The 13,899-nt window shown below is 38.0% G+C and overlaps 1 protein-coding gene across 1 annotated transcript in view; it reads left to right on the top strand.

Moving 5' to 3' along the window:
- pxylp1 (2-phosphoxylose phosphatase 1) overlaps positions 1 to 13,462 on the top strand; it is a 152,425-nt gene extending 138,963 nt beyond the window's left edge. The window contains exons 5-6 of the mRNA XM_048604806.1: positions 8,560 to 8,699; positions 12,174 to 13,462. Of these exons, the coding sequence (XP_048460763.1) occupies positions 8,560 to 8,699; positions 12,174 to 13,105 (1,072 nt within the window). The 3' untranslated portion in view covers positions 13,106 to 13,462. The remainder of the gene's footprint in view (positions 1 to 8,559; positions 8,700 to 12,173) is intronic.
- Positions 13,463 to 13,899: the final 437 nt, after the last annotated feature.

The raw sequence follows: 13,899 nt of genomic DNA, 5'->3' as shown, positions 1-13,899 counted from the left end.
GACAAATGAAGTGTGAAATAGTGTGGAGATTATAAAAGTGAGAAGGTTAGGTGAAACAGACCTCACTTGGAACTGCCATTAATTTATTACTTATTCTCCATTCCTAATTCTATGTTTTTCTTTTCTGGCTGATTTTATTGGACTCTGAGTCTTCAATACACCATTTTCTGCCGGAGAGAAGAACCTGGTACTGAACTTGATTCTATTTCCTTCACATTTTTGGTGGGAGGAGTTAGAAAAAGGCAGCGTATTCTTTTATTCATTTTACTCTATTGTTGCTTCAAGCGTCTCTGTCTTCCCATTTTTAGAACTAACTGCTTCTCATATGTAAGACTGCATCTGTTTCTATTGATTTATTTTAACATCAGTGACTATTACAATTGAGATATTTATATCAATCAAATAGATTGCATGGTGATTCTGCTGTCGCTTTAATAGGAGCTGGTTATTTACTTCATCAGGATTATACTGGCTGATGCAGGTACATGACCTGGCGGTGTCATCATTAGATCCACATCTAACTTCTTCTTTCCAATTCTGTTTTCCTTTGCTCGTGTACAGCTTTGTTGGGAGTGATCACTCTCCCATATCATGATACTTGCTTTTTATTCATGTCTGAGTCGTTAGGACATAACGCCATCACTAGCCATTTCAATTGGGCAGTAATCGCCCCCAGAGTAGATCTTTTATTCAGAGGCACTGGTACTTTTCCGGGTGCTTCAAGTTATCTGCCTGCTGTGATGAACTGGTAGCAGTATATTGCCCCCTGGTGGTTGAGAGAATTTGTACTGCTGAGTGTTGAATGTGAATGTCAGCAGCAGCTCTTCTGATTGTCCAATGTAACTTCGAACAAAACACTGGAACAATAACATCAACAGCTGTTTATGCTGTTTCAAGATTTCCGCTGAAATTTCTGATTACGGGAGGAGATCAGAGAACTCTCATGGAAATTCTCCCACTGCATGCACTGTTTACATTAATGAATTGTAATTGCTGTGAATGTGGGTTCATCCAGGCTGCTGCTGTAACTTTGACTGAAAGCATGGAGAGTTGAAATGAGCAGTGCATATTAGTGGTCAAACCAAAGACATGCCTTCAGGCAGAATACACAAAATGATGATGATTAATGGTCTGTCTCTTACTGTCTGTATTGGCAGCTCCCTCTCTTTCTTAGTCATTCACTCTCTTTCAGGCACTGCATAAATTTCCTGTGCTGTCTTTTCACAAAATATGAGGATTTATAAATTGAAAAATGGTAGAACCATTGTCTCACAACATAGAAAGAGACACTTCAGCTCATCACACGTGTGCCAATGCTTTGAAAACGCTGTTCAATTATCTCCCATTCGGCTTCACTTTTCCTCATAACATTGCAAACTAGTCCTCTTCAAGTATATGTCTAATTGTCTTTTTTAAAAGTCCTATGATGTCTGATTTCATTGCCCTATACATGGAGTATTCCAGACCTTAATATTATTTTAATTCTGTGCCCTCTGGATACTGGCCCATTTGTCATAGGAAATATTTTCACGCTACGTTTTCTGATGAAAACCTACCCTTGTTTTAAATACATTTATTAGATCTCCCTTAACCTTTTCTGATTTAAGGAGGACAATGATTGCTTTTCTAATATTTTTCCTAAGAATTTGTACTCCAGAATTTGTACCTAGGTACCATTGTAACTAAGATGGCGCTGAAAGTGGCGACTTTGTAAATTTTTCACAGTACTCACATGAGTACAATTGACAATAAAGCTAATTCAATTCAATTTAATTTAATCTGTCCACATAACTGAACAATCTGGACTTACATAATTAATACATCTGAAACTTGTCAGGGAAAACTTTGGAATCATCTTTTCAAGTGGAATTACATTTGTAACAGCATGATCCAACTTGTTTACTGTAAAGCAGCTTCGCTGACACCAAAAAAAATTTATAAGTGCAGTGTAGAATTCTTCTAGATTTTACTTAATGTTGCAGATTTTTAAAAAGGCATATTTTTATCTTTTTCTTTCTGTCCCCTTAATCTCTCTCGATCCCAGCTTTCTTTTTATTTTGTTCTCCTGATTTGAAATTGAATTATATATTCTGAAACTTTCTGGTTCACACTCTCTATGCTCTTTAACAATTACTTAATTTCATTGTCCAAGGTGATTCACAATTTCTTGCCATCGCAGGGCACAGACCCAATAAAGGATACAAACGGTTTCGTTGTATATGTTAGAATAACTCCCAGTAGAAAATTCCCTAAAAAGTCTGTAAGAGAAACTTATGGCCTACTGAGAGCAACACCTGGCCATTAATTGATAAAGAAAACTATCTGAATTTTTGAAACTTGTCCCAAATTCACAAGTTGGCAAGTTGTATTGTTGCTAAGCAACTGATGCAAGCTGTGTACTAAATTAAAGTTATCAGTGTAGAAAGATATTTATTAGAAATCAAATGCAAAAATATAAAGTCATGAAGAGCAGTGCTATTTTTGAGCATTAATTTTAGGGACTTATGAGCTGATCATTGACCCTCGCTTTATTTTCTTCACTGTAAACTAACTGGGAGTTTAATTAAACTAATCTAAGCAGGGGTTGTGTTTAAGTTTGCAATGCAATTTTATTTTGCACTCTACACCTTTAACTGCTTGTATCTATATCATATTGAAATGTACACAGAGGCATTACAAAACAAAGCATGACACTGAGTCACGTAAGGTGATCTTAGATTAGATGACTGAAAGCTTTGTCAAAATGCTAGATTTTAAGGAGTGGCTTAAAGGATAACAGTGAGTTGGAGAATTATAGGGAGGGAATTCCATACCTTTTAGCCCATGTAGCTGAAGGCACAGCAATCAATTGTACAGCAGTTTTAAAAAAAACACAATCTTGGCCAGAATTAGATGAGTGTAGATAGCCCAGAGGGCGGTAGAGCTGCAGGCTATTTCTGAGATTGGGAAGGGAGAGGCCACAAAGGCTATTTTGAAAAGGAGACGTATTTTAAAATCAAGATGTTGCTGGATTGGGAGCAAAGGGCTGACAGGGGAATGGGCCTTTCCACAAGTTACAACACAGGCAGCCGAGCTTTGGATGACCTCAGGCTCAGAGAATATAGAATGTAGGAAATAAGGCGGGAGTGTTTGAACAGTTACGTCTAGTGTTAAAGAAGATATCAGTGAGGGTTTCAGCAAAGTCCGGGAATATTACAAACATGGAAGTAGGTGGTCTTAATGATGTAGAAACATGAAATCAAAAGTCCATGTCAAGGTGAGATGTGACCGCCAAGGTTACAAACAGACTGGCTTAATCTAAGACTGTTGCAACTCCAAGAATGGTATTTTTAAATTACAAATCCTGATGCAGTTGTCACAGTTTGGGATCTTTTAGCTACTTTCCATAAAAAAGATGTGGAAGACCTTAAATTGTTCATGCAAACTAAAGGAAAGGGAAGGTGGGTATTTGAGGTGCTATTGAGTTAACGTCCACATTGTTTCCTCATCAACTGACAATAATTATCGTTAAGAAGTTTCCTCAATGATTGATAATGGGTTCACACCCAATATATCAAAACGTTTTACATTTTATTCAGCTGGTGAACATCCAAAAATAAAGATAGACTCTGATGCTGGCTGTACGGCTTTTGGAAACAGGACATTACACAAAAAGTCAGGGTGTAACAGTCTGCAAGAGTCATTGAACGTTAGAGAAGGGATTTTGAACAGCATGATGATCCTATTACCAATGCAAATTTTATCATATTATCAATGCAATTATAGCTTTAATGACAGAGATTATTATCCATTTAATTTGCAAAGGTATTTAATATGCCTAATATCATTTACATGTAGCTATATGTGAAATAAGTTTTGTGTTCCCATGGAAATACCACTGCTTAAGGATGTGAAAACTCAAAGTAATAGATAGAAAGCCAAGTTAGTCAGAATCTGGCACCAGTTATTGCTAAGATTGAACTCCACATGCATAACTTTTCTTTTTGAAAAAGAAGTGACTTAATTTGGAAATCACCAAATCATTTAAAACCAGATATTAAGAAGATCTTACTAAGCATTCTATTTGATAAGGCTTTCTATATTCATACATAAAACTATTTTGCTTGGATTTTGCTTAAAAATGTAAATAGTGCAAGTAATGTTCTTGTATCATTTTGAGTTGCTGTAGATCTCTTCTTAGTTTAAGTATTGTCAGTCACAATTAAATAGTCTGAGCATCTTAATTTTTTGAGTGTTGATTTTCACAGCCCTGCGTCTGCTTATAGGAAACGACATTAAAATAATACCCCCTTCTAGTTTAGAACAGCTGCTCATATATTTTATGTATGTATTTCTTTAATATTTCTGAAGTCAGACTAAGAAAATAAGAGGTTTGTTACGAATTGATAGTACGCTTTATTTCCCATTGCTGGACATAAGAAATGACAATGAATATGTTTGTTTTCATCAATACAACTTCTTTTTACATAATAACATGAAAATAGTGATTATGCTAAACTCACTCATTTCAGCAAAACATTCTTTGGCACAGCAACAATATGACTCATCTTATGAGACATAAGACTGATGCTTTACTGAACAACATGCCATCTAAAAGTTATTTTCCCCTCCTCCACTGAGAAAGTAGATAGCACCAATTCTTGATATGAAAATCATGGCAGTTACCTAGTGATAGCAGAGTGAGCGGAAAGCTCAGAATGCAGAAAGGGATAGTAGTTTGAGTGGTCGTGGTGGATGGACATGATGTGTACAATGCTAAGAGTTGTAGTCAATGAGCTTGGTGAGATGACTGTGCACTGACAGAGTTAGAGTGAGTGTTTTTTTTAATCATGAGATATGGGCCATCCAGCTGGGTTGACTTTTGCTGCCTATCTCTAATTTCCTTGAGAAGGGGAGGTGAGCTGTTTTCTTGAACTGCTGCAGCCCATGTGCTGTAGGTAGACCCACGATGCCATAAGGAAGGGAATTCTAGGATTTTGACCCATCAACAATGAAGGAACACAGATATATTTCCAGCTCAGGATCGTCACTGGCTTGGAGGGGAATTCTCAGGCAATTGGGTTCCCATGTATCATTGCCCTTGTCCTTCTAGGTGGGAACGGTCATGGGTTTGGAAAGTATTGTCTAAGGAGCTTTGGTGAATTTCTTTAGTGCATCTTGTAGATGGGACACATTACTGCTAGTGAGCATTGGTGGTGGAGGGAATGCAGGCTTGTGGATGTGGTGCCAATCAAATGGGCTAATTAGTCATGGATAGTGTCAAGCTTCCTGAGTGTTATTGGAGCTGCATCCATTCAGGCAAGTGGAGAGTATTCAATCACCCTCATAACTTGGGTTGTGTAGATTGTGGACAGGCTTTGGAGAGTCAGAATATGAGTTAGTCTTTGAAGGATTCCTACCTTCCAACCAGTTTTTGTAGCCAGTCTATTTGTATGACTGGTCCAGTTTATTTTCTGGTCAATAATAATCCCCAGGATGTTGATAGTAGGAAATTCAGTGATGGTAATGCCATTGAATGACCCAAGGGATGATGGTTAGATTGCTTTTTAATTGGAGATGGTCATTGCTAGACATTTGTGTGGTGCAAATGGTACTTGCCACTTTTCAGTCCAACCCTGGTTATTGCCCAAGTCTTGCTGCATTTGGACATGGATTGCGATTGAGAAGTCTTGGATGATGCTGAACATTGTGTGATCATCATCCTCACTTCTCACCTTATGATGAATGGGAAGTCATTGATGGAGGAGCTGAAGGATGTTGGGCTTTGGATGCCAGTCTAAGGAAGTCTTGCAGAGATGTTCTGGAGCTTAGATAACTGGCCTCCAACAACCAGAACCATCTTCCTATATGCTAGGTATAAGTCATAGAGAGAAACAGCATGAAAACAGACCCTCCGGTCCAACTTGTCCATGCTGACCAGATATCCTATATAAATCTGCCAGCATTTGGCCCATATACCTCTAAACCCTTTCTATTCTTATACCCATCCAGATGCCTTTAAAATATTGTAATTGTACCAGCCTCCATGACTTCCTCTGGCAGCTCATTCCATATACACACCACCCTCTGTGTGAAAAAATTGCCCCTCACGTCCCTTTTATATCTTGCTCCTTTCACCTTAAATGTATGCTGTCTAGTTTTGGGGAAAAGGCCTTGCCTATTCACCATATCCATGCCCTTAAGATATTGTAAACCTCTATAAAGTCACCCCATAGCCTCCGACACTCCAGGGAAAATAGCCCCAGCCGATTCAGTCTTTCCCTATAGCTCAAACTCTCCAACCCTGGCAACATTCTTGTAAATCTTTTCTGAACCCTTTTTAGTTAATTTTCTTCCCGATTCCCATTAACTTCCATTTTGATAGGCTGCTTGATGCCACGCTCGGTCAGTTGCTGCTTTGATGTCAAGGGCAGTCATTCTTATCTCTGTAGTCCTGCAAGTATGAGGTAGCAGAAAGAAGATGATGGCACTCGCCCTTTCTGAGCACAGAGGACAAGTAATCTTCTGTCCGCGTTCGGTCTGTTGCACTTTACCTGGAACATTTCACTGAACTTGGCTACTAACTCAGTCCAGGTTCATTTATGTGGCCTTGTTTGCTAAATAGAAGGAAAAAGCACCATTCTCCTTTTACACCACCACTCCACCAGCATCTCCAAGTCCCTATCTGCAAAATGGTGTGATAGCTTGCTTATCTGGAGTATAACTATTGAGTTTACAATGTGAGGGGCAGATCCTCATTTGCAGCATCTGAAGTATGCAACTATATTTTAAATAAGATGCCAGCAGCATGAAAACCACAGAATTCTGGGAGAGGTGAGCATTTCCATCTCTTCTGTCTCATGGGTAGGTGCCAAAGAGGCCAATTACGTATTTAATCAGATGAAGGGCAGAAGATTGCATGAAAAAAGTTGATGTGGACAGGCTGCGATGAATCTGACTCAAGAACACTTTGCCAATAAAATGAGAAAATTTATTGCACAGCAACTGATAGGGGTCCTTTGTAAATGTAAGTGTGTTCAGCAGACTGCAACTGAATGTTCAACATCCATTTATCGTGCAATCCTGGTATGTGCCTAAGAACAGATGAAACCAATACTTGTTCTATTCCAGAAAGCCCAGGGTGACTGGCCCTCTCGTGGCACAGTGATAGTATCCCTGTCCCTGAGCCAAGAGGCCTGGGTTCAAGTCCCACCTTCTCTAGAGGTATGTCATAACATCTCTGAACAGGTTGATTAGGAAAAATAGGGTAAATGAAAAGAAGAGCCAGTTGATGGAGGATAGTACAGGAGTCAATATAGCTTCAGTCTTAAGCTTATTTACAGATTGATAGTTTCCCTACCTTTGAGCCAGAGGCTCTTGTTCAAGTCTCACCTGCTCTGTCGCTGTAGCATACATGTCAGAACAGGCAGATTCAAAATATCTACAACTCCAAAGTCAATTCATGCCACAGTTCATTAAATGTTGTTTATACATGCTCAAGTGAAACCCCAATTCATGCTCTCTACCTGCATATAATTAAACACAGTTGATATACAATCATCAATATGCATTGTCTAAAGTTAATCACATGAGCTTTGTGGAATAAGCTTTTTTAAAAGTTCCATTACACTCTACACCCAGCCAAAACAAGCTCTGCTGATGCAGTCGTAGTGTCCCTTCCTCTGGGCCAAGAGACCCGGGTTCAAGTCCCTCCAGGAATTTGTCATAACATCTCTGGACAGATGGATTAGAAAGCATGTCCACAGCCAGCTGCTTGCAGTTGGTTGACCTGAGATAGTCAACATGCTCTTATTTCTGATAACTGTAATCATTTTGAATAATTATAAACCTTTTTCTCCTGAACTGCAGATCCTAGCATTACTGCTGCACAACTGAAATATTGCACATATTGGAAATCTTAACCAAAAGCAGAAAATTCTGAAAATACTCAGTCTGATAGCAACTATGAGAAGAGAAACAAAGTTAATAGTTGAGGTTGATAGCCTTTCACAAAATTTTGATGGAACATTAACTTTGTTTTTTTTCTCTATTGATGTTGCTAGATCTACTGAATATTTCCTGTTTTACTGTTTTTAATTTCAGATTTCTAGCATGCGCTCTATTTTACTCTTATAAAAGGTTAATCAGAGATTTGTTAGAGGTGTAGAAAATGATGAAGAGTTCTGATAAAGTTGTTAAGGAGAAATTGCTTCTGGTGGCAGAAGGATCAATAAGTCAGTGGGAACAGATTTAGGATGTTGGCAAAACAATTTGGCATCATGAAGAAAAACAGATTAAGCAATGGGTTGTGGTGATACGGCACATACTAACTAAAAGGATGATGGAAGCAGATGCCCTTCTGAAGAGAAAATAAATTTGTTTTATAACTGAGGAATTCTCAGCTTTATAGACAGCATGAGAGTTAGCTAATGCAGAATGTAAACAATGACTGTAGTGAGGGAAGTAATACAGGATTTTTTTTTTGAAGTATGTACCTGTGAATTGAAGTGTTGCCACTTATTAAATGTTTTAATTTGTATCCAGGAGTATTAAACTTCACTTTTCTTTCTCTGTTGAAAGGAAACCTTCTCACCGCCTGCTGGAAACCTTCATCAAGAACAGGAATATCGTCACTGCATGTAAACTGGATGGCCCCTTGAACAATATTGCTCTCCTTCCCAGTCACACAGTGTGTGAAATGGGGGAACTGACCCAAATAGGTGAAGTACCATGCAACTTAGGTTTTCGCTTTTTTTTTGATGATGCAAGCTGTAAATCTTGTGTGGAGTGTACATGTGCTTCTCCAATGGTGTGAACGGCAGAAGTATAATTACACTATAAAGACTGTGTTTGTAGAGAGCGTGTGATGCTACACTGATGCAGAAATTTGAGTGTGGGATTTTCTTTATTCATGCGACGTTGGCATTGCTAGATAGGACAGCATTTCTGCTGGACATTTATGGGCAAGGGACATTTATGAACTAAATAGGTTTTATGACCATTTGCAATGGTTATGTGATCACCATTAGACTAGCTTTTTATTCCAGACTTTTTATTGGATTCAAATTTCACCATCTGCCAGAACATTATATTCCCAGAACATTAGATTGTGGTTCTGGATTGCTGGTCCAATAGCATTATGATAAGTACCACCACCTTCCTCATCTGCTATCAGTGGTATAGTAAACTTACGTTATCAATGCCACTTTTTAAATACCAATAATTTGTATCTGGTCTGATATGACAAAACTTTCTAGCATGATATACATACTGCTGCAGTATATGTATATCGTCGAATTGACCTCGAAGGAAAGAAGGCTTTGAGTAAATAATATGTAATGAGAACATCCATGTATAATTGTTTACTTCTAACTTATTTTAGTTCTAATTTCAACCTATTTTTGTTATACAGAATAATTGTGTATATTTATTAACTTCAACAAATGTTATATATTTCAGTTCTTTGATTTATGAAAAATGATACAATATTTGAATTCATAAAGACAATCGAGTTTAAAGTGGGCATCTCTTAAGTGAAACAAGCAATTGCTAAAATCAGAGGTCAGAGAAAAAAGCCATTCAAACTATGTTCTGAGATCATTTAAATTAATTTATGGTTTGACTTAGTTTGAAATCAAAGTACATGGGTGTTTTTACCCACTCACTTAACTTGACAATGTCCTTGTGCAACCTCTTCATATCCTCCTCACAATATACTTTTCGACTTAACTTTGTCATCAGCAATCATGAATACATTATACTTCGTTCACTTATATAGTCATTTTTAAAGAGCGCAAAAGCTGTAGTCCTAGCTAAATTTCTTGTGGTGCCACAATAGTCACAAATTGATAACCCAAACTGACCTATTTGTTCTTATGCCTTGTTTTCTGTCCTATACATAATCCAGTGTCATTGGAGCAAAAGTCTGCAACTCACTCCCTAATGTCATTGTGGATGTATCTGTATCAATGGACTTCACTAGTTCACGAAGATAGCTCAACGCCATCATCTCAAGATTAACTAGTGACAGGCAATAATGAATGAGTAAAAAATATCCTGCAAATCTTCAGTGCAATCAACCGTTGCGCATGCTTTTTGAGAATCCAAATACATTTTGTGCACTGAATTCCCCTTATCCACTCTTCTAGTTATATCCTTTAAAATACATATCAGATTTGTCAAACATAATTTCCGTTTTATTAAACTGTGATTCTGTGCAATTGATTTTCTAAGGGCCCTGCTATCATGTTCCTAACAATAGATTCTAGCATCTTCCTACTACGGATATTAGGCTCATTGGCCTATAGTTTGCTTTTTTTCTCTCTCTCCTTCCCTTCTTAAATAGCAGGAGAACAATTTCTATCTTCTAAATCCATGGAGTATGCATACAAACAACCTTTGTGCATTGATGGGCGAGTGTTTGACCATTGCCTTAATGGGGAAATGCTGATTGCAGGAGCACTCAGCAGAAATTTATCTACTGCGCAAAGAAATACACACTTGGCACTCTATTGCATTCTTAACTGAGAAACATTCAACCCATAAAATTTCAAAACAATAAACATTGACTCTGTGGATTGACTGAGAGGTTTCTAACATTGCTTTTACTGTTAATCGAGAAGTTGTGTGATATTCCCTTTGTTATTCATACTTCGTGTGATGATGTGCAAACTCCAGAGGTTGATTTGACAATGTATTCTGGATCTTAATGCTTTTAAAGGTCTGTTTGTGGCAGTGACCAGTTCAGTTGCCAACACATTATTTGAATATGCAAGAAAAGTTTAAACTTGAGTCTTGTGAATTGAGTTTATTTGCTGATGTGCAGTTATTGCATGGCAAAAGACAAAAAAAAAGTGCATGAGGCAACAAATGATTTTTTGATGCAAAACACAATGTACTGCCTTCAGACACATAACTTGTTTGAGAGTAGAGAAAAATGCAGGATGGGAACAGTTACTGTATATGCAATGAAAGCTCTGCATTGCTAGAATATCTTATTGTGCTCAAAAACTGGATTAGCGTGATTATTAAATAAAATCATGAATTTTCACCTTGATGACCTTGCAGAAAGCTGGCTTAATGAATTGGTCCTGTGGGAAATTCAAGTTGATCAATTTCTATAATGGGCTTCTGATTTGCCAAACCAGGTTTCAAGTTGAAAATCCACCCCATATGTTGTGGCTGTGTGCATACATTTATGTGCATGAACCTAGGGAATTTTTGACATAGGGTCTTATTTACATAGTCAGAAGTTGTGCCTTACTTGATCCCTGTGGAGGATGGGCTCTGTGGCTACTTGGGAAGGGGTGAAACTTTAGATGAAAGGAGGCCACAATCACACACTCCAAAGCACTAACTTAAATATCAGGGATGGGATTCAGCCATCTCTGCAGGCTCACAAGGAAACTCTCACTTTTCTTTTTCGATAAACAAGTGGTTTTGATAGCATCATGATACAGGATCCTCTTAGAGAAATGTATAAATCTTGCATTGAGATAGCAGTCAAGCTTTGCTGATATCATTGAAAAGTAAAAAGGCCTTGGAGAGTAAAGTTAAGGGATTTAGAGTGGCACCAACAATGAGGGGCTTCACGTATGTAGAGAGACTGGAAAAAGTTCTTAGGGGATTTGATAGAGGTCTTCAAAATTATGAAGAGTCTGATTCAGTAAACACAAGGAAATTGTTCCCCGTGGTAGGAGTTGCTAATAGAACCAGGGACAACAAGAGAAAACATTTTTCCACAGCAAGATGCTTTGAAAGGGTCGTGACAGAAGATTGAACTGTAATACTGGTTTGATAAGTATTTTAAAGGGGATAAAAAAACATAAAAATGGGGAAAGAAGAGGGGAAGGAACTAACTGGCTATCCACTTCGAAGAATGGCATACACACAATAGTTTAATTAGTGCTGTATCATTCTATTGCTGCAATATCTACAATATTGATAGTTTTGAGAACATTGAGAGTGTATTTTTGTTACTCTGATGTATGATGGTGTGGCCCACCATTTATCATTGCTTATGTGTGATTGCCATGCAGAGTATGCAAAGTAGGCTCAAGTAGACTCCTCCATTCAGTTGTCATATCTCACTTTGTATTACCACTGACTGCCAACAAAATGGGGTGAAGTGCAAAATAAAACAATTCAATTCTCAGATAGTTTGGCTCTTCTCAATCCCTATTTTTTGCTTCCAGGTGTTGTCCAGCATCTGCTGAATGGAGAACATTTGCATGACACGTACATTAAGAAACATAAACTGCTGCCTGATAACTGGTCTACAAAGCATCTGTACGTGGAATCAACAGGAAAAAGTCGGACACTGCAGAGTGGACTAGCTCTGCTGTACAGTCTCCTGCCAAAATTGGATTGGGGCAAAGTACACATCCGGTACCAGTGGAGCACCATTTTCTGCTCTAACAGCTGTGACTGTCCAATGCGTAATCACTATCTCGAGGAGGAACAACGACGCCAGTACAATCTGCGGGTTAAAAACAGCCTGTTGGAACAGACATACATAGACATGGCAAAAATTGTGGGGATTCCCACACGGCGGTTAAGAGCAGCTAATCCCATTGACTCCCTGCTATGCCATTTCTGTCACAATGTCTCATTTCCATGTACAGAATATGGTTGCATTAATTTGAACCACTTTAAAGTCATCAAGGCACATCAGCTGGAAGATGAGCAAGACAGGCAGAGGAAGAAATTGTACTACAAATATGCACTACTTGCAACTCACCCACTTTTAAACCAGACTGTCACTCGCATGCAACAGATTGCTCAAGGGAAGAAAGATGAAATATTTGCCCTCTACTCTGCTCATGATGTCACAGTGGCACCCCTGCTCAGCGCTTTGGGCATTCCTGATGCCAGTTTTCCTCGATTTGGTGCTCGAATAATCTTTGAAATATGGCGAAATGGACAGGTCAAAAGACAACATTTTATTCGTATTCTTTATAATGGCGATGATATCACATTCCAAACTTCGTTCTGCTCTGGGCACAATGCACATTCCAAACAACTCCTCTGTCCTTTTGAGAATTTCCTGAATTTTGTAAGGAAGGACATGTTTGCAGTTTTTAACAGCACAAATTATTATGATGCATGCCACAGGAGGGTATTTTGAATATCTCAGTTGCTGGAGTTTGTGTAATGCTACATGTTGTGTGTTTTAAATATAATTGATTTGAATCATTGGTGTTTTATTTTGATGAGATTGTACCCCACCCCCCACCCATGGCAGAGTTGTTTTATTTCCAATGATAATAAATTATAATGTGGATTGTACAAATGTCATGCTCCAGCTATGTATTGTGACACTGTGTTCCAGGGATTTGTTATGTCATGTCTTTGTATTGAAAAATCCCATTGTAGCTAGACATGGTAACTAAAGCTTTCTAAAATAAACCAGGGACAGATAGCAAAGGCATGATTACACGTGTTTAATAATTCTTTAAGAAAAGGTGTGGTGTCAGAGAACTTTCAGCAAACTATCTATATTTAAGAAGGGAGATAAGAATATGCCCAGGGAACTATAAACTAGTCAGTTACAGTGACTGATTAACAAAAAAAAATTGAAAAAGAAGAACAATATCTAGAAACTAAAAATATAGTACTGAATAATCAATATGTACTGTAAAAGGCAAAATCTTGCTTGCCTCTTGTCATTGAGTTCTTTGAAGAGGTAAATGAGAAATTATTAAAAATTGTACACTCTTAAATTTGATGGTGGCCTCAGTTAAGAAAGTTAGAAATTAGGATACTCCAGTGATCATGTTGTTCAGTTTTGTATTTTGATATAGCTTTCATTTTGGCCAACTTAAGGCTTCATTTCACTTTGGTTCAAAGTAAACCAAGTACCTAATTTCAAAGGATTTAGGTATCTGCTGAAACTTTCATGATTTAAACCAATTGGGACAG

Source organism: Rhincodon typus, chromosome 13 (genome assembly GCF_021869965.1).
Source record: "Rhincodon typus isolate 14 chromosome 13, sRhiTyp1.1, whole genome shotgun sequence".
Lineage (NCBI taxonomy): Eukaryota > Metazoa > Chordata > Chondrichthyes > Orectolobiformes > Rhincodontidae > Rhincodon > Rhincodon typus.
This window is presented reverse-complemented; position numbering and strand designations above follow the sequence as displayed.